The following is a 21,937-nucleotide window of genomic DNA, read 5'->3' on the forward strand; positions in this document are numbered from 1 at the left end:
GAATGAGGCTATCCTGCCCAAGATTTGACCATGAGTATGACTAAAAATAGCCATGGCTGTTTCCTTACAAACCCCGCAAAGTTTAGGATCCTAGAAAGCTGAAGACGCATTAATTTATCTTACGATCTGTACTTACCTCTTAGAATTTTTGAATTTTACAATATTTATGTTTGTGTTGTTATTGTACAGCAAAAATGACCCATTTTGGCTGAAGGGTATTCCCTCCCCCATATTATTTTTAAAGATAAATGTTCTCTAGATGTTGGCTAAAGCAAAAAAGAAAATAGAGGAACTTCTTAAAATAGCAATAAAAATAATTATACCCCGTTTTATGAAATAGTGCTGTCACTTGATGGCTGAATTAAAACTAATTTGTGAGACTTTTTTTTTTTCTTTTTCCTTGTGTCAATCAGGTGTCAGCAATGCATGGTTGGAAACTCTTCTCTCTGTAATAGAAGTATTGCCCAAAGAAACCCTAAAACATGAGGTAATGCAACACACACACACACACACACACACACACACACACACACACACATATTTTGGTAAGTGCGATTAAGTAAGTCACTCCAGGGGTTTTGTTTTTGTTTTTACTGAAAAGTGGTATTTAAAAAAAAGAATAAGGTCATTTCCCACTCTGAAAGCAACACATGTTCATTATAGAAAGTATGAGCAGCACAGAAAATAATAGGAAGAAAAATCGTGGTTCTGTACTTAGCCAAAATCTGAAAAATCATTTCAGATTTTTTCCCTGTACATGTTTTTTGTTTGCCATATTCATAATCATGTTGAATTTATATGTGATTGTTTTTCACTTAGGATTATTTTCCTATGTGTGTTAAACTCATTTGGTAGTAGCTACAAAATATTTTACTTGTTAAACATTTTAAACCTGTTTTCAGTATTTTATTAATACAATGAGGCATTAGTAAACATCTCTGTAGAGCTTTTTCTGTTTTTCAGATAATTGTCTTTAAAAGATTTTTTTTTTGGGGCGCCTGGGTGGCGCAGTCGGTTAAGCGTCCGACTTCAGCCAGGTCACGATCTCGCGGTCCGTGAGTTCGAGCCCCGCGTCAGGCTCTGGGCTGATGGCTCGGAGCCTGGAGCCTGTTTCCGATTCTGTGTCTCCCTCTCTCTCTGCCCCTCCCCCGTTCATGCTCTGTCTCTCTCTGTCCCAAAAATAAATAAAAAATGTTGAAAAAAAAAAAAATTAAAAGATTTTTTTTTTATGTTTATTTTTGAGAGAGAGACAGAGCACGAGCAGGGGAGGGGCAGAGAGGGGGGCACAGAATCCAAAGCAGGCCCCAGGTTCCGAGCTGTCAGCACAGAGCCCAACGCAGGGCTCAAATTCACGAGCTGTGAGATTGTGACCTGAGCCGAAGTAGGACACTTAACCGACTGAGCCACCCAGGCGCCCCTCAGATAATTTTCTTAACTGTAGCTTCCAAAAAAGTGGAATTACTGGGTCAGAGGGCATTCAGATTCTTGAGGCTCTTACTGCAATATGTGAAAATGCCTGTGTCTGGACTGTTCTCACCAATAGCATTCCAGTGTAATTTGATGAGCCAAAAATGGGATTATATTTTAATTTGAATTTTTTTTTTTTATTATTACGCTGTTAAATATATTCCCATATGTTTATATCAGTTCTATTCTTTTGGAATTGTCTGGTTATATCATTTGATCACTATTTATATGTACTATTTTTCAAGGTTTCCAATCCTTTGTTATGTTTGTTGCAAATATTGTTACTAGTTTGTTTGCTTTTTAATTTTTAACATTATTTAATATGCTCTCATCTAAAAGTTCTAGTAAATTAAAATGGGAGAATAAGAAAGTTAGAAAGGAAATTTATTCTGTAATGAAATGATTTTTCACTCTTTGAACATCGTCCGTAGATTCTTTTCAAATATGTCCTGGTTGAAAAAAGTAGCTCTCCGTTGAGGAAATGTCCTCTGTGTATTTCATGAAGCGTTTTCGTCCTTCCTTTGCCCTCGTACAATTTGCGGTCCTATCTCAGTGCCAAAACACTAGCTCGAAAATGGGAAGATTTACCCCATTATGAGGATGTTTGTATACTTAGTGCCAAACATCTCGGTGATTAACAGATATTTAAATGTTGAACGTCATGTTGACATTTGTTGCTTCTATTTTTCAAGAGTGCTATGTTGTAGAATGCAGTTTTTACTCCCGAATGCCATATATTATTTTATGTGATGTTTATGATTTTAAGCTTGCAGTTTATTTTGTTTCAGGTCTTTGAGTTTCAAATTATATGTATCATTATGCATTCAGCATTTCTGGCTTCTTTGTGGAGAGGAAAAAAACCAGTTGACCTTTTTATTAGAGTCATAGAGTTTCAGAACTTGGAGGGACCTTAGGGTGACAGTTTAATTTCCATTTTAAGTAGATGAGAAATCTTGGGATGAGAAATAAGAAACAGCAAGATTACTTGGACAGATTAAGAGCAGAGGCCAGAATCAGGATCTGATCTTCATAGTTCTTTATAATGTGTCATGCTGTTGAGTTTTTGGGTGCCCGGCGTGTACACAATACAATATCACACTTGGGTTATTGCAGATTTCAGAATTACTTAATAGAATCTATTTGAAGCTATAATGTTTTGTATCACTTTAGGGTAAATATAAAAATTAACCTGTATGGAACAAAAATTTCAGGCTGTCTGGTAATTTGCTTATTTTTCTTTTGAAGATGTGCATTTCAGTAATTACACTTTATGTGTACATAGATCATTACAGAATTCATCATAAGCTTTAATTCAGGTTTTGTGTACCTGCTTGTTGTTTTTTTTTTAATTTTTATTTTAACATTTTTATTTATTTTTGAAAGAGAGAGACAGAGCATGAGCGGATGAGGGGCAGAGAGAGAGAGAGACAACAGAATCTGAAGCAGGCTCCAGGCTCTGAGCTGTCAGTACAGAGCCCGGTGCAGGGTTCCAACCCACAAACCATGAGATCATGACCTGAGCGGAGGTCCGACGCTTGACTGACTAAGCCACCCAGGCACCCCTCCCCGCCCACCCCTCCCCCCGCCCCACCGGCCTGGTTGTTTTTTAATTATGTAATTTATCATCATCTTCCCTTTAATAACGCAGAAGGTCAACAAGGTGATTCAGGTTATAAGACACCTGAAATTATAACTCAGGTTTCTTAAAAACACTTAGGATCTTAAAATATTCCTTGAGGAAAATAGCTGACATTAGTGGCAAGAATATATAAAACTTTGTGAATTTGTTCTCTAAATATTTTCTCTTTAGATTTTGAACCCACTTGTTTCCAAGGCACAACTTTCCCAAACTGTCCAGTCTCGTTTAGTTAGTTGTAAAATTTTAGGAAAAATGACCAACAAATTTGATGCCCATACGTGAGTATTTGTATATAATTTTTTTGTCTACTTTGTTCAATTAAATTCTATTTAAAATGTATGATGGTCGTGTGATTTACTATTATATTAGACTAACATATGTTATTCCATACTACATACAAGTTTAGCTGTTTTAACTCTGTAGAATTCTTATAGTCTACTTAGTCTACTATTCAGATGCATTTCTTCTGATCTCATGGCTCTTCAAATCAACACGGTTAACTTTTTATATTTCTCATCTTAGCCTTCTCTGTCACACACTGAGTGTAGTTTTGAGCATAAAATGGTATTATTCTATAGACGTCAAAAACTGTCCGACCGTACATAAAGATAAGACTTTCTGATTTCTTCCATTATTGTTATAAATTCATTATTTTGGATAATTTATCTTATTTTGAGGCTTTATGGGGAATGTTTATAGTGTATATGCTCCTCTCTGCCCAGATGATAAATAACCAAGTGGAAAGACTGGAATGTTATATTAATTATGGCACAGAATAAAATATAAAGTTGAAGAGTATTTTGGTAGATAGTTGCTAGATATTCCACTTGCCTGTGTAACCTTTTATCTTAGCTAAGATGTTTAATTGTGAATCCAAAATTAGCCATTATTTTACAAAGATCCAATCGTGTATATGATTTGCAAGTAACAGGAGATAACCTCCAAAGTTTAATGACATGTGAAAATCCACTCTAGACTATAAAGCTTTGTATTAAAATATATTTGTTATTAGGGTAAGCTAAGATTTTGATGATAACTGTTTGAAAATTTTAGTCTAAAATACCCACTTGCACGTTCCTTTCTTTGCCTTCTAAGCATTAAAAGAGAGATACTTCCTCTGGTAAAATCACTCTGTCAAGATGTGGAATATGAAGTTCGATCTTGTATGTGTCGGCAATTAGAGAACATAGCTCAGGGCATTGGGTGAGTATCATTTCAATTCCTTGTGTCGTATTCTTATTTCCGGATAGTCAGACGTGCATATGTTGTGCCTGTGTGTTCCATGAAAGCATGCTTGTTGAAGGGCTAAAATTTATGTGGGTTTTAAAAATGATTGCAACAACCAGTACCTCCTGATGTGTCTGGATTGAACGAGATTAGATTAAAGTGAAGTTGCTTAGCATTTACTTCATGTTGATTTCTTTCTTTCTCACCTTCGCTGGCTTTAGTTAGCATCCAGGTACCTAGATCCGAGAAGGGAAAATGTCCCAATATAAACCACGCTTGGACCATTGCAGTAGCATTCCTTTGGGCGAGCGACATATTATTGGGTCCTCTCAGATGGGCTTACTCAGTGGAAGTCTTTGTTTCCTGTACACCTTGGCATTTCCACTGTCTTTTCTTGCCTTTTGGTTGTGTGAGGTTCAGGAAGGAGATGCCTAGGGCTGATAGTCTCCTCTTCACCCATAAAAACTGATCTCATGTTAAGGTATGATATTAAAGGAAGTTTTATCTCAGAACCATCACGGGAAATAGTTTTTTTTTTTTTTTTTTTAAAGGATCCTAAATTGATAGAAAAAACATTGAGACCTCTTATTTTTTAGTAGAAGTTGTACTGTTTTCACCTGGTTCTTTGTTTCACAAGCAAGGACAATCCGGTTGTTGCCATTTGTATAGTTCTTAACAACAACAAAAAAATGGGGGCCAGTATTTAAGGCTTTTGGATGACTTCAGAATGTCATACAGATTCAGGTCCTCTGTCCTGTCCACCTTGCTGAATCAGAGGATTTAAGTGTTGTGTTAGAAGCTTAACAAGGTAACAGAGTAATCCTTTCTCTAATTTTGATTTCAGAACTAGCTTCTTTCTGATAGATCTTCTTAGGCTAGGCTGACTCTGGATCATTGTGGACCATAAATAATTCAGTCTTGCCCAGTTCTGTGCAAGCCTTAATCACGATCAGAACCTATCAGGAGAATATATCATTGTCTTTTTGTATTCCATGTTTTGTCATCTGACATTTTGCCACTGTTAAAAACAGGCTGGTCAGATGTGTTCAAATTTGCCTTCTGAAAATTAATATAGAATTATTGCTTAAGGATTAATTTACAAAAGCAAAGCTAGAATCTACCTACCTTGTTAACTTAGAATTCACTCAAAAAATTAATTTGCCTGATTAAATTCATTTAATTTTGAATTCTCATGTACTATTAGAATATAATCATAGGATTTTCATGGTATCATGGCTAAAAACTACTATGATCTGATTCATATTTTTTATTCTCTCTTTGATAAATATATAAAACTAAAGAGACATATACAGTTTTTTTCTTTTGGCATTGGAAATTAGGACTTTTGTTAAGCTCTGATAACCACCAACCGGAATTTTCTACACGCAAGGCTAGGAGAAGCCCTGAGATGAGTGAAAGGAGGTGGGAAGAGATATTTCTGAGACTGCTGCTGATTTAAGAGAGAGGCTGCCCACTACTCTGCTGGGAGTTGTGGTCTAAGGCACTTGGGAATAGGAAGTACTGGGAATAGGGCCCAAGAACAGTACAGACTTGGGTTTGTAGTTTTGTATTTGTTGTGGCTGGCAGGGGAGCAATTGCTGACCACTTTAGTTTAATCAGAAATGAGCACCAGAAATTGTTTTCATTTAATAAGATGATCAGGAAGAAAAATTAAGAGATTCTTGTCCAGCTGGCATATCCATAAGAACTGAAGTCTACATAACACTAGAAAACTAACTATGGATTGTGCACTAGCTTGGGATCAAAGAGGACAGTTCTTAGAATAATCAGATTAATAGTGAATAGTATAACGAAGAGGTCGTGCACATGTGTTTGCAGGAAAACAACCGTATGGAATAGACCTCTCTTTATACAGGGATGACTAAAGAGAAGAAAGAAACAAATGTGGAATCTACAAAAAGATTCTTCAGTGTTGGAGGGAAGAACATACAGTGCTCAGATAGAAAATAAAGAATATACTTTTGTAAATGAATTAAAATTTTTTTAACGTTTATTCATTTTTGAGAGACAGAGAGTGAGTGGGGAAGGGGCAGAGAGCGAGGGTGGCACAGAATCCGAAACGGGCTCCAGCACAGAGCCCGACGTGGGGCTCGAACTCACAAACTGCAAGCTCATGACCTGAGCCGAAGTCAGTCGCTTAACTGACTGAGCCACCCAGGTGCCCTGGAAGAATATACTTTTGAAGAAATTGATCAAATCTCTGGTGACATGACAAGTAAGATAACCTGAAAATGCCCCCATTATTAACGTATGACAAAATTTCAACATCCATTCATGATAAAAACTCTCAGGAAGCTAGGGGTGAAGGGGACTTCCTCAATCTGATACAGGCATGTATGAGAAACCTGCAGCTAACGTCATAATTAATGGTAGATATTGAATGCTTTTTCCTTAAGGTAAGAACAGGTCAAGGATAGTTTGTATCACTTCTGTTCAACACTGTATGGGATGTCCTAGCTATTGAAATAAGGCAAGAAAACAAAAATCTTAAAGGTCTAAAGATCTGAAAGGAAAAAGTAAAATGATTTCTACTTGTAGATGACAGAACGGTTTACATAGAAAAATCCTCAGTAATTTACAATGATTTCTACTTGTAGATGATGTCACTGTTTACATAGAAAATCCTCAGTAATTTACAAAACAACTATTAGAACTAATTAATAGATTTAAAGATGTTTCAGGATACATACAAAAATAGATACGGATAAGTGGAACAGAGGAGAGTACAGAAATAGACACACATATATATGTGGCCAGTTGACTTTCAACAGAATGCCAAAGCAGTTCAAGGAGGAAAATCTCTTCAAAACACAGTACTGGGATAACTGGATATTCATGAGAGAAAAAACAATGAACATTAATTCTTATCTCACACTGTACGTAAAGACTAATTTGAAACTTATCACATTCCTGAATATTATCAAATCAACAACCTTCCAATCTCCCATGATATAATACTGCTAGTTGGCATTTACTTCAGAGCTAAACATCTTTAATATGGCCTAGCCATTCTACTTTTAATTATTTACCCAAGAGAAGTGAAAAATGTATCCATAACAAGAGCTGTGTTAGATACACATGCTTATAGTAGCTTTATCTGTAACACCCAAACTGGAACAATCCAGATGTCTACTGATCGACGAAAGGAAAAATAAAATACGGTATGTCCATACAGTGGAGTACTATTTAGCAAGAAAAAGGAATGTCATGCTGTCACATGCAGTATAACAGCATGGATATGTCTCAGAATCAGTATGTTAAGGGAAGCGAGCCGGATACAAAAGGAGTATATACGGTATGATAAATGCAAACTACAGTGACAAAACGCAGATCCATGATTGCTCTTGTCAGAGGCAGATTGTAGAATTCAGATATAATGGGACTGATGATCGTTTCTTGCCCTCTGCCCATGAGTTCTGTCTTCTGTCAGATTGGAAGGGCGTTGATGTAGGGGAGGGCTGAGCAACTTTATCTTCTTAACAAAGAGATGGAGATGATTGGGTCCCCAGTATTTCTTTCAGCCTAGGCTCCTTAAAAAGGCCGGTGGAAAAGGCACAAACAGATGAGAAGTTTCCTTGAATTGCTGTTGCTGACCTGGCCAACCGTGGAACTCAGGATCATCCTTCATCGGTACTTAGTTTGATCAGGCTGCTACCATCAGGTGGCACCAGATCACGGCCAGCACCTGGGTAGACTTGGATCACACAGCGAGACCCCAGAATTCCAGGTTGGCTATCTGGGCAAGCTTGCTTATTTCATTCATCTTGCTATCCCTCACCCTGTATTTTACATGCCCTGCCTTCTGATGTCATGGAAGGGTTAGGTTATAATTTATTAGCATGTGGGCCGATAAGACTGGTCTCCTACACAAATAATAGAATCAGGCCATCCCCAGATTTTTGTTCCGAATCCTTATACGCCAAAGGCATTTTTAGTACAAAGGATAATGACCTACAATTCTGCCCTAGCCAGAGTGGAGTTTGCATATGAAGTCAAGAAAAGGATATTCTCATAAATATACCAGCACAGGCAGTGTATAGCCCACATCTGCTTCTTGAAGAAGGTACTCAGCCCTAATCCAGCTTGTTTAGAGGAACTAATGAGAGAATATTTGCATCTTACATGTGTGGGTCTGCCACGATGCCTTATTTTTACTTTTATAATGTGACAGCCGGGCAAAGAAAACAAATAATATACTTCATAAAGAAGAAATGTAAGTGTCCGATAAATGTACTCAATCTCAGTTGTAGAGAGATCTATGCATTTAATGAATATGCGTTGAGCACCTACCATAAGCTATGGATTACATATGGATGATGTAATAATGAAAAAGATACAGTCCTGTCGTCCAGGTGCTTGGAGTTTGACCAGAGATGTAGTCAAGTAGACAGACAGTTACTGAATAATAGGTGATATTTACAAAACAATAGTGAAATGCTCCTTTTACCAATGAAATCAGAAAAGTTAATGATAAATCTTTAGTGCTAGCAAAGGCACAGGAAATATCTTCGTGTCCTACTGGGAGAAGCATAAACCTAGAATCTTTTTGAATTCTATAATATACACAGAATTTTTGCTGATATTTTACCTGTATTATTCCATTTTTAGAGATAAGTATAAAGAATCAGTGTATATCAAAATTTATGAATAAGATTAGTATACACTTACATAATATTTACCATGTGTGAGACACTCTTCTAAGCACTTGTGTGAGCTTAATGTCCTCACAATCATCTGTTGGATGGATAGTAATTGTTCCTTTTTTACAGATGAGGAAGCTGAAGCCCAAAGAGGATGTATATAATAACATCAACAGGATAGAAGCCTGGAGGCCGTACATTATCAGAAACTTTCAAAGTTTCTTTAAGTAGAAGGTTATAGGTTATCTATTTTTATATAGCTCTTATGTTTTTTAAAATTTTGATAACATATAAAAGCGCTCTTTTAATACATAGTGCCATAGTGTTTAGTGGCTTTAACGTAGTTGAAAATGAGAAATCCCCGTTGGTGTTGGTAGGTTGAAAGTGACATGTCCTTATTGCCACTGATGGTACACAGATTGGATTTTTTTCACTTTGCCTTTTCAGCATTAAGAAATCATTGTGCAGCTATTAAAGACCTTTTGATTCTGAGTGTTTTTATCTTTAATACCCAGATATAATTAAGTTGGGTTTGCATCAGTATACCACTCTTGGGGGGAAAAGTCATTTGAAAGATTGAATGGAAGTAACTTTTGCCTGTAAATAGGGATGAGATCTTTAGCTTAAACCACCGCCTTTCATTCTTAATAAACTCAAGGTTTTCAACAGCATGCAAATACGTTCTGAATCGATATAAAACATATTAGTTTCATGGGTACAACGTGAGTCGGTATACATTGCAAAACGATTATCGGAGTAAGTCTGGCTACCCCTGTCCCCTTACGCAGTTACAGAATTTTTTTCTCTTATGACTTTTAAGATTTACTCTCTTAGCAACTTTCAAATATACAGTGCGGTATTGTTAACTATAGTCACTATGCTGTACAGCACATCCCCATGGCTTATTTATTTAATAACTGGAAGTTTGTACTTTTGACCACCTTCCCCCCTTTCATAGATTAATTTCTTAGAAACAGTTTTTGGCTCTCTGATCGCGCAAGTCCTTAGAGCCGGTACTCTCCAATAAGGTAGCCAGCCGCTAGCCATGTTTGGCTATTAAAATTCAGTAAAATAAAGTTAAAACTTCAGTTCCTCAGTTATGCTGACCTTATTTTATTTATTAAAAAAAAAATCTTTTTTAATGTTATTTCTGAGACAGAGAGAGACAGAGCATGAGTGGGGGAGGGGCAGCGAGAGAGGGAGACACAGAATCCGAAGCAGGCTCCAGGCTCTGAGCTGTCAGCACAGAGCCCGACGCGGGGCTGGAACTTGCAAACCGTGAGATCATGACCTGAGCCGAAGTCGGACGCTGAACCGACTGAGCCGCCCGGGCGCCCCTACTGACCTTATTTTACATGCTCAGTAGCCACGTGTGGCCACAATACAGTTTGTAAACATTTCCCTCATAGCAGAAAGTTCTGCTGGACAGCGTTGTCTTAGAGTCTTTGTGCTCTGCCCTAAATCTTTTCAGGTTTTCTGCAACTCTCAGTGACTTTCTCATTCTCTATCAAATTATAATTCATGCCGTCTTCCACCACGTGTCTAGGAAGGACGCATGATAACGCATCGCATTATAAGTCTCCCTTATCAGCACGGGTCATTGTAGTAGCATCTCATTTTGGTGAATGAGCAGTGGCTGATTAAAGTATCTAATGAGAACCATTGGTGATTGTATCATAAATGTTGTATATGCCCTGAAAGCATGGGTATTGTGTTTCATTCCTTCAGAGAGAGCGTCTAGTGTCCTGTATCATTCTTCTATGTAGGAATTAGTTACTGTAATGTTGTATTTTAGGTGAATGAAAAAATAATGCATCCCTTGACATCTAGATAAAAAGATTTTGTTAAGGTATCTGTGGTCACTGCTGTTAGGTTTTTCTGGCTAGTCCGCATCATTTGCTGATGTTGCTTAAGATGGAAAACTTTTACAATATATAAAGTTGAATATAAACTTCTAGTCATTAAGATCTCTGCAGGTAATAATATTATCCTGGTGGAAGCAGAATTGATTTAAGTAATTAGACAATTACTGTTAATGTTTCTTATGTTTATATCATGCTTTCCAGCCAGATGGCAAGCTTCTGGAGAGCAGGAGCCGGATCTTTATGATTTTTCCTGTTCTCTGCAGTACGTGGCCCCGTGACTTTCACTTCATAAGTTCTTGCTATAATTCATCGCATTGATTTATTTTCTTCTATTGCTTCTTGTGCAGGACAGAACTTACAAAAAGCGTGGTGCTCCCTGAGCTAATAGAACTCTCCAGGGATGAAGGCAGCAGTGTGCGGCTTGCTGCTTTCGAAACTTTGGTTAATCTGCTTGATGTGTTTGACACAGGTAAATCTTCCCGCGGACACACCTTTGCTCCTGAAAGCAGTGTTTTCCCCTGTTCTGTAACTGATAGGGAGTGAAGAAAGATAAGGGATAGAATTTCTTATGTTGTTTTATGATGAACGTTAAGCCTCCCTTCCTCTCTGTCTCTTTCTGGTTCTTTCTCTTGTGGCACCTTCTCTGTGGCTGCTTTTACCTTCCTGGCACCCTGTGTTACTGCATGTTCCATACCTCTCTCTCTTCGCTCATCCATGTTTAACTGCCTTGTGTGGGGAGATAAGGATTGGTTTGGTAATTAGCCTTTAACTTGCTTAACTAATTGACCCTAGGAAAGATGTTGACTAAAGCAGTAATATTCCTTCCTTAATATTTTAATGCTAGAAATCTCATGGCCGTGGGGAGGAAAACTTTGGGATGAGGTGTTTGAGTGGGAATGGGTAAGGAGGTATTTCTTCGTGTTGTGCCAGTCAAATCGCAAAGACATCACAGAGACGATTAGCTCCTCTGTGAGTGTATGACTGGACTTCTGACGAATGCTGGACATCAATTTATCAGTAAACATTAACCATTTTGATGTGGTAAAATTTGGAGGAGTAAATGTCAAGCACTTGGGTGCGAAACTCTATTGTGTGAATTACAGGATTATGTTTACTTGGATTAACAACATTTTACCCTGAGCTAGGAGAGCCTCTTAAAGATTATTGCAGTGCGGCCAATAATTATGTATGATTGTTCCAGAATAATCATTCAGCCTATATGATGAGCCAGAGGAGTAAGAACTATAATACGTGAAAATAGATGAGTGAGTGAATCTCTTTGTCTAATGATGGGGCACCCCCGGGCATTCAGTCTAGGAGCCTCGGCCCCCTCCTTGCTCTCTCCCCTCACTGTCCACACTCGGTTGTGAACAGATCTGGGCTTAACCTAGGTTCACGGTTTTCCCTGCCATTCCTTCCCGCTCCAGGACCACTTGTCGTTCCCTTAGCACGTGAAATTCGCTCACACCTCCAGCCTTTCTGCATATTCATTTTTCTCCCTGTGTTTTCTCCCTTCTGTTTTCCTCCTAACCAACTTCCTTCAGTGCTCATTGCAAATACAGTCTCCTCTCTGATTATCTCTGTAAATGTCTTATGCCTGGGGTACACCAACTGTGGTCTGCAGGCCAGACCCTGCTGCTGCCTGCTTATGTAAATAAAGTTTACTGGAACCTAGCCATGCCCACGTGGCTCTGTATTGTCTGCAGCTGATTTGGGGCCCTAGCGGCAGAGTCCTTACGACAGATACACCGTGAGGCCTAGAACGTTTACAAAAATTGCAGACCCATGCCTTGTAACAGCTATGAGAATAGCGATCACGTCGTCTTGTGATAGTTTTTGTGTTTGGCCGGTGTGAGTTTCTCAAGTTCAGACCGTTTATTCTCATCCCTCTACTTCTACTTAGGATAATGCGAGTTCTGTACAGAAAACAGTGAATGTCTAATAAATGTCATTTAGTTAAAATGGTAGATGTGGTCCTGAAACGTAATGATAGTAACAGTCATAATAATACCAATAAACCTGTTGCAGCATTTTGCTTAGTCTTGCCAGACCCTTAATAGCGATTCCTTTCTGACAGTTTAAGAGAATTATGGGAAATTCAGAGTATTTAGAATCAAGATGTAAATGTCGGTGGGATATATGAGAAATTTATAATCTAAGCAGACACACTTAAAATATGGATTAACTTCTTAAAAAAAAGGTTTTTTTTAATGTTTATTGTTGAGACAGAGACAAAGCGCGAGCAGGGGAGGGGCAGAGAGAGAGGGAGACACGGAATCCGAAGCCGGCTCCAGGCTCTGAGCCGTCAGCACAGAGCCTGATGCCGGGCTCGAACTCACAAACCGTGAGATCGTGACCTGAGCCGAAGTCGGATGCTCGGCCATCTGAGTCGCCCAGACGCCCCCACAATATCAATGAACTTCTTAAGGAAGTGCCATATAAGTAAAAGTGGAGAAATTCAATAAGCAGGACATATTATAAGCTAACAATTTCAGTCAGAAAAAGCTGCCCCCTGGCGTGAGTTACGCGCTAACACGTGAGACCTGCGGCCTGAGCCTGCTGGTCCTCCGTTCACGTCCGCGGTGTTGGGGTTCTGTAGTTATTCGGCCTCCAAGCCTCAGTCCTCAAAGCTCTTTAGCCTGTAAGCACTCTTGACATGTGGTCCCGGTGGCCCTCCACGAGTCCGAGCCCCTGAGCCCGGCGTGAAAAGGTTTTGCCGATCTCAGCCCTCTTCTTGCTACTTGGGCGACCAGGGCTTGCCGACGTGTTCCGTGGCCGTGTGGCCAACCCAGCGACTTTCCTTTCTGGAATCTGTATGTATGCATTTCTCCATGTGCAGCGTGCGCAACTAGATCTAAAGTCTGTTTTGTTTTGTTTTGTTTTGTTTTCCAGATGACAGAAGTCAAACTATCCTTCCCTTAGTGAAATCATTTTGTGAAAAATCTTTCAAAGCGGACGAATCCATTCTTATTTCCTTATCTTTCCATTTAGGAAAACTATGCCATGGACTCTATGGTATGATATGCCCTGAGAATTTCAAGATTGTGGATAATTTTTTTCCTTTGTCTTCTGCCTCAGCCACTAGACTGCAGCTCCTCAGTTGTGAAACCTATCCTTTAAGGATGTAAAATCTTAAGTCGTAGATTTTTGGTAGCATAATCTAGAGCACATTTAAGAATGACTTTTTCCCTAACAGAACCTATTTGAAAGAACAGTGACCGAAAGAAGTAGTCATGGCCCTTTAAATCTCTGAATATTTTATATTCATATAAAATATGGTATCGGTTGGCATATGATGTAGTTATATTAACTATTGGTGCATAGCAAGTATACACTTATTAACTATTTGTTGGGTAATTAATATATCATGTGAGCAGTTCAGCTTAGAATTTAGAATAATACTCCTCACCTGGCATTTTGAACATATTACTCGGTTCTTAGCTTCCTATAATAATGTAATCATAAATTAAGTTATAGCCATCTGCTATACTAAAACATTTTTCAGCAGGTATATTATAGACTTTTAATTGGCCGTTGAAAATAAGGTTTGCAGTATATGATGAGTTCCTAGCTCTCTAAGATCATTTATTAATGTGGAACGAGTCTGTGGATCAAAAATATTTGGAGTTTACTTTGCCGTCTTTTAGGTTGAGTTTTTAAACTCTTTTCTCTGCAGATACACATACATGTCTTTTCTGCAGGCAATTTTAGAATATTTACCGGAAGTAAATTGCAGTAATGGTCCTTATATATTATTATTGTAGTGACTCGTCAGTGGTCTGTAGTGTGATACGTGCTGCAGACATTCAGTCGTCATTCCTGCATTGCATAGTTTATACTGTTAAAATTAAAGTGTTATTAAAATCAACATAAGGTGAAACAATAGACCCACTGAATTTCTCCATAAGAGGTACTCTTTCCTCACTGCTGCTTTTATTTATGGTCTTTAACGGTTTACTTGAGTATTTGGTTCCCGTTACGTAAGTATTGTATTTTGCTTTTCTCTCTCTATTTTTGTTTTCAGTGAAAATGTTGAACAAAGGTTTTACATTTGTTTTAGGAATTCTTACTCCAGATCAACACTTGAGATTTTTGGAGTTTTATAAGAAACTGTGTACGCTGGGTTTGCAACAAGAAAACGGACACAATGAAAATCAGATTCCACCCCAAATCCTAGAGCAGGAGAAGAAATATATTTCAGTACGGAAGAACTGTGCTTATAACTTTCCGGTAATAGATTATGTATTTGTACTGACAAAAGGTTTTGACGATAACTTTAAAATATCTGAATAGATAGCATTAAAAACCATGGCCATTTATGACCCTGCTGCTTAGCCTTACGTGTGGTGTAGACAGTAGGTCCTGAGTAATTTTAGTATAACTTATATTTAACTTTGTGTGTAAAGTAGAGACATCTGCATGCATTTGGATCTTCCAAATGTGATTTCCACCTGAATTATTATGTAGAGGACACGATTTCAATTGAAATGAAATGATTGTAATATTAGGTATTGATGCACGTTTTTCTCTCCTTCCCACTCATCTTCTCCCTTCCACCTCCACCAGGCCATGATTGTTTTTGTTGATCCTAAAAACTTCCACATGGAACTCTATTCTACATTCTTCTGCCTTTGTCATGACCCCGAAGTACCAGTCAGATACACTATTGCCATTTGCTTTTATGAAGTAAGTGTGAAGAAGTGTCAGCATTTGACGTTTGCTAATTCCACCTATGTATGCTAGATGAGTTTTGGATATTGTGTACGCTTCTGTTTATACAGGTTTATTATATGATATGGGCTCCATATCACTTTCATATTTTAGTCCTGTTATTTTAAAATTTCCATAATTCTCTTTTTAGTATGTTGACAGAAGTCATTTACATAAGCACATTATATTCATTTACCATTTATTGATCCATTCATTCAGCGTACCTCTATTAAGTGCCGACTTTAAGCCAGACATTGTGGTGTGAGTATGGGTATCTTTGGTTTGGAAGTAAAACCAGGTTTTATATGCCTTACGATATTAATATTTAACTTTGCATCTAAACTCAAGAACTTGAGAGTAAACGGAAAATCGAGTGACAGGTTATTTATTGCTTTTCGTGCGAATGGATCACGTTTTATGAACATACCTGTTAGGTTCAGCTATTATAACTCTCTTGAGTGGAAGAAGCAAAAGTGAATTTAAACATTTCCGATGGATGTAATTGACTTCTTAACCCTAGAGGTTGAAATCTGGATACGTGTCTTGGGTGATCCCAGGAAGCACGTGTATGCTTACATAGTTGCAGTAAGCACGTATAAACTGTAAGTTGTCAACTTCCAAATATAAATGTCTCTTTGTAAATGGCACAATAAAATATTTCCTGTCTTCACAAGAGGTATCTAAATATTCTTACTCTCAGTGAGAATATTTCAGCCCCTTCCCTGCACTGGGTTCCTACATCAGAGCATTGTTTGGTTAGCTACAAGCACACGAGGAATCTGTAGCATCATGATTATGTTGCTTGAGACTCTTGATTGTTGGGTGATAGTATTCTTTTGAATAACACTTTTTCTGGGGTGAACGAAACGTTCATTGTGCAAAATCTAGGAAATATTGTCTTTCAATGGTGTAACTAATTAAAATACTTCCAGTGTTGCACAGTATGTTTTGGAGGATGGGACGGGACAGAGGGCACTGGCCGGCTGAGTGAGATCTCTGTCTCCGGTGCGCCTTAAGTGAGCATTTATTTAGTCTTGGTTACCGTGCATGCTTGTAGTTAATTAGATTAACGGTCCAGAGATGGTTTCATGAGGTTCGTGTCTGAGAACGCAATGTTTATGTAATGTTAGAGCTTTTACTTATTTTTATCTTTATCCCTTTCAAATTTCATCGTTATTTGTGTTTTGTAGTGGACATCACATGTTAGCACCAGAGAGAGAAACATCTTGAAATGGGTACATAAAAATATTTCACTGGTAGGAGTGAGTCTGGCAGTTGTTGATCTAGCTATTTGCTGGGTGGCTAGTTGCCATGTTCCCTCAGTCATACCATGTAGGTAGGCTGTTCACGATACTCTATTCCAAAAATGAATTGTTAGTCTGGGCTTGTCCTTTTGAGCAGTGAAAATCCGCTGGTGAGTTTAAGTTTTCCTCACAGGGTTGTTGTTGAATTCTGATAATTACTTTCCTATATCCTAACTTTATTCTTGTTTTTCAGAAAAATAGTATTTTGAAAATATTCTGAACGAGTCAGAAACAACCCTGTAGAGCAGAGGTTTTTAAAATACTTCCCCCCACCCCCTCCTGCCCATTGAAATCTTACCCAGAAGCCCAATACATAGAAAGAAAGAAAGAAAGAAAGAAAGAAAGAAAGAAAGAAAGAAAGAAAGAAAGAAAGAAAAGTAGAAACTGGTGGATTTATCATTGTGAGTTCTGTTTTTGTCTGGAGGAGGAAAAAAACCCAAACCTGTTCACAGGGGAGTTTAGCTTAGACCCTTCCAGCTCCTTTTGTGCTGATCAAAGTCTTTGATGGGAAAAGTCTTTGATGTCTTGCTTGCTTGGGACTCCCCTCTGTCCCTGCATCACACAGACCTTCCGTAGAACTTGCCCTCTTTAGGAGGTGCTGAGCCAGGGCGAATGCTCATGTGCCTGCACTATCCTGGGAGACCTCGTTGGCCGCTGTAAGACTTTAAAATATGAGCTGGAGGCATCCATGGGCTTATTGCTTATGATACGGAAATTATGACTCTGATAAATCCTTCCTACATTTGCTGCGCCCATGTGGGCACTTACTTGCCGATTCTCACGTGTCCACACTCCAGAGTGTCATAAAGGAGACTAAAAAGCTGGTTTTGTATGCAATTAATTTTTCTAGAAATCTAATTTTTATATGTATGTTGTAACCTAGTCTCATTTCAGAAGAAGTATCTAACAGGGATGTATTTTGTAAAATTATTATTATAACCTTTGGATGTCTAGTAGTTTTAAATCTGAGAGACTTTATCGCTGCATTTTAGGTCTCTAAACTTCTGAATTCTGGCGTATATTTAATACATAAAGAACTGATAACATTATTACAAGATGAATCACTGGAGGTAATATCTTCTTACTCCTTGGTTTTTACTTCTTTTATGTTAAGTCTGAATATTTCAATGCCCTTTCCCTGCCTCCTTCTTAAGAATTGCATGAATTCTTTTAGCTGGCAATCCCCAAAAGTGTTAAGACAATGTACCATTGTATCATAGACTGGAAATTGAGATCTTTAAAAACAATTACTAGGTTTTAAAAATACGTACATATATTTGCTTATTAAGGAAAATTTAGGAAATGCCAAAAAGTAGACAGACAAAAGAATACCTTTAGTTCCAGTCGCTGTTACTGTTTTGTTGTAGTTTAAAAATTTCCTACTTTTTTCTGTGAAGAGGTTTTTATTTTCCACAATCGGAATCGTACATTCAATGTTATCTCTTTTTCTCTTAGCATTGTTTGGGGAGTGTACTTGTGGAAACTTTGCAGTACTTTATGTTGATGATGCATTCAGTATATCCTGTTCACTCAAATGAGTACGGGCTTGTCAAAGCTCAACTCCTCAATATTTAGTCATTGCAGAGGGTGTTATCTAACTTCAGTTGCTTTTTAAAAGTCGAGAGGCAGGTTTTCAGCATGTTGGTTGTGTAGAAGTGGCTGTCTCCGATCTAGACTATTTGAACAGTATCGAGAGACAGATACAGAGATGGACGTATGAAACTAATCCAAGACTAGAAAAACAGTAATTGCCATAAAAGTAACCAATATCTCTATTAAAAGGTACTAGATGCTCTCATAGATCATCTTCCAGAAATCCTTGAACTTATGTCTACCGGTGGAGAAAGCAGTGTTCAAGAAAATAAGGTAAACGTCCTGTATCAAAGAAGTTCCTGAATGTTATAAATATGATCTCACTCCGCAGAGTTGTTGTAGGGAACAAGGAGAGAACGTATGGAAAACATTTAAAGTAGTGTCTGCCCCATATTAACAAGTGCTTAGTAAATGTCTCTTGGAGCTTCAACAGCCTGAATTTCCTCTCCAATTCTTGTATTACCATGATTCTTACTGCCCTTGGAGGTTACGTTCACATTTTCAGTTTTTATTAGCATTAATTATTATTCCAAGAACAGCATCTGGTGAGGACAGGAGAGAAGGAATTTGGAAGGTCACAATTTTCCAACAGTGAAGTAGAACAAATTTTACTTTTGTCAGAGGGATTGTGAGTCCCATTCTCTATTTCAGAATTTCGTTTCCAGTAACTGTTCATTTTACTCATGGAATTTTTAAAACATACTTACTTGAATTTGCCAGATAACGGTCTCCCTGTGACAACCGAGAGCCTAAGTTGTGAAGTGAGTGAGAATGTCCCTCTCCCCAGTGTGTTGTAAGACTGAAGAATTCGCTGGAATGCTGTGGTGGATTTATTATCATCCATCCTCTGATGGGCTTTCTTTTTCAGTTGTCATCTCTGCCTGACTTGATTCCGGCACTCACAGCTGCCGAGCAGCGAGCTGCGGCCTCCTTAAAATGGAGAACTCATGAGAAGCTACTGCAGAAATATGCCTGTCTGCCACACATCATATCCAGTGATCAGATTTATTATCGTTTCTTGCAAAGAATGTTCACGATCGTGATGACAAATGTGAGCCCGGTACCTTTTATCTAATGCTTTTGAACTCTCACCTGATTTTGGAGTTACCAGATTCTTCACATTCTCAAAGTAGTACGACAAACTTCATTTATTCCATTTTGTCCTAGAAGGATGTTCTTTTGCCAGGTCTCTGAAGGGGGAACTTAAGTTTCTCTGTGCTTTTCCGCTCATGCTTGTTTTTGAACATTGTCTGTATAGCTGGAATGAAGAATGAACAGGTGGTACCTTCACTTACCCTTTGTCCGTATGTCGCCAAGGAGAGTGTGAACAGACTCACTTCAGACTTGATGTAGCTCTTCTCAAGAGGCAGGTTGGCAGGAGACTGTGATCTTGACTGCTAAGTACCTTCTGCTCTGATAATATACCTTTTATGTGTCATGGCCTCAGAGCCTGCCTCAACTATGCCGTGTTGCCAAGGCATCTTGTAAGCCTCTCAATCTTAGAGGAGTTACTTTTTCTTTTAAAGTACCTCTGAAAGATGGCTATGTAACAGATAAAGCTTATATTAAAAACATGGTGGCCTATGATGGATAGCCTTAACATTAGAGTCAAAAGCAGGAAAAAAAAGATTTGTACTCAAATCCCCCAGAGAGTAAGTTGTTGACCTTTGTTACAAAAATTTCCAGAGAGGTCTGCTGGACCCCCGGTTCACTGTACATTTAATATGATGTCTTCCTACCATTTTTGAAGTATAAGAAATTTCCATATAATGTATATGTTTTAGAAGCTGCTAAAAAAAAAGTGCTTTATGTTCTCATTGTTCTCAATTAAAGGGAGATAATGAAATCTAATAGCCGTCTCAGAAACCCCAAATCCGTTTTAACCTCAAAGATTAAAAAGAAAAATAACATGGTCGGTGTTAAAAAGAGACATTTCATGAGCTACCTCTTCTACAAGTTAATTTCATTCATCAAAGCAAAGCCTAGAAGATGAAGGTTATGTTATAGACGTAACAGTCTTAAGAAATGATTTTGGCAACAATGACTCCTTACCAGAGGACAACGCGTGAGTGTGCCACATAGGAAATTTCACATCAAATCGAGCAGAATTTATTAATTATTTTATTCAGAAATTACTTATTTGAGTGCTTGCTATGTGTCAGGCCCTGTTCCAAGAGTTAGGGATAAAGGAGTGAATAAGACAGAGTCCTGCTCTTAACAGAGCCTGCGTTCTACAGTGGTGGCGGCGAGGTGGATAATAAGACAGGCTGAGTAAATCTATTAACAGGGGCCGATGAGTGCTGTGAAGTTTGATCTTAATTGTTGACCTCAATCTGATTATTCAGTAGGCATGTTGTGTTTCCAAAGCCAAGAATACATAATTCTTCCATAATAAGCTTCTCTTATCAGGAAGGAGAGACGAGTTGCAACAAAGAGTATGAACAAACTACTTGGAAGCCTGAGAGATTCGTTTTACTATTTTCTTTTACAAGACAGTAACTCCACACTTAACAGGAGATACGTGATTATTATAGCACGTTTTCCATGATCAAAGAGGACACGTTATTCTGTGTCAGTATTCTCTGGAGAAAAGAAAGAATTTGTATTTTTAATTCCATACTAATGGTCATAGTATTCATTCCTTCAGCAAAATTAATTGAGAGCTTACTACGTGCCAAGCACTATTCTGGGTACCAAGATACAGCAGCAAACAAAAGAGATAAGGAACTTATTATCACGGAACCTTAGATTCTGTTGGAGACAGGCGGTAAACAAACATACGTATATAGTATGTCAGGGACGAAAGGTATAGTGAAGACCGGGAAAGCAGGGTAGAGGGCGAGGAACGTGACCGAGGGTAGTAGGATCTGTTGTGGAGATAGCGGTCAGGAAAAAGTCCTCTCTGATCAAGTGTGCTTCATGCAGAGGCTTGCACAAAGTACTGGAGTTACTCTGTGGATGTCTGAAGGACAAGTGGTCCAGGCAAAGGGAATAGCGTGGTTGCGTGAGGACGGAAACCATTGTAGAAAGTGGTAGAGACGTGAGGTAGAGGGGTGGCTGGGTCCACAGCACAGCACACTTTGAGGGCCATGATGTGGAATCTAGGTTGTATTCTCTGAAACGGGGGAAGTCTTTGGAAGGTTTTGAGCAATGACATAAGCTTTTTCTCCCCCTACTTTTGTCGTGAAAAATATTTAAAGATCCAGAAAGGCAGCAGTGTGCGGTTTTATTCTACTTGAATTTCAAGGATCCCCACTGTAATAGTCTGAATCTTTAATATTTAAATATTATAGTATTGATACGTAAGCCAAGATGGTGTACGTGAATTTTATACTGGGCATAATAGATCTGGTTGAGAGATTTTTCTCTAATACGTAGTTGGAACCCAAACCCAGTAAAGACAGATGATTGAATTCATTTAAAATTAATGAATTCTGCCCAGCGGTGTGACAAATTCAAAGGACAGAGGAG

The 21,937-nt window shown here is 38.3% G+C and overlaps 1 protein-coding gene across 6 annotated transcripts in view; it reads left to right on the forward strand.

Moving 5' to 3' along the window:
- PPP4R4 (protein phosphatase 4 regulatory subunit 4) overlaps positions 1 to 21,937 on the forward strand; it is a 108,117-nt gene that overhangs the window by 56,091 nt on the left and 30,089 nt on the right. For all 6 annotated transcript variants that reach the window (XM_058740173.1, XM_058740174.1, XM_058740175.1 and 3 more), the window contains 10 exons: positions 414 to 487; positions 3,278 to 3,384; positions 4,202 to 4,309; positions 11,207 to 11,328; positions 13,752 to 13,874; positions 14,920 to 15,089; positions 15,426 to 15,545; positions 17,866 to 17,943; positions 18,656 to 18,739; positions 19,335 to 19,517. In XM_058740173.1, coding sequence (XP_058596156.1) covers positions 414 to 487; positions 3,278 to 3,384; positions 4,202 to 4,309; positions 11,207 to 11,328; positions 13,752 to 13,874; positions 14,920 to 15,089; positions 15,426 to 15,545; positions 17,866 to 17,943; positions 18,656 to 18,739; positions 19,335 to 19,517 — 1,169 coding nt within the window. The remainder of the gene's footprint in view (positions 1 to 413; positions 488 to 3,277; positions 3,385 to 4,201; positions 4,310 to 11,206; positions 11,329 to 13,751; positions 13,875 to 14,919; positions 15,090 to 15,425; positions 15,546 to 17,865; positions 17,944 to 18,655; positions 18,740 to 19,334; positions 19,518 to 21,937) is intronic.

The sequence above is a fragment of the Neofelis nebulosa genome, chromosome 7 (genome assembly GCF_028018385.1).
Source record: "Neofelis nebulosa isolate mNeoNeb1 chromosome 7, mNeoNeb1.pri, whole genome shotgun sequence".
Taxonomy (NCBI): Eukaryota; Metazoa; Chordata; class Mammalia; order Carnivora; family Felidae; genus Neofelis; species Neofelis nebulosa.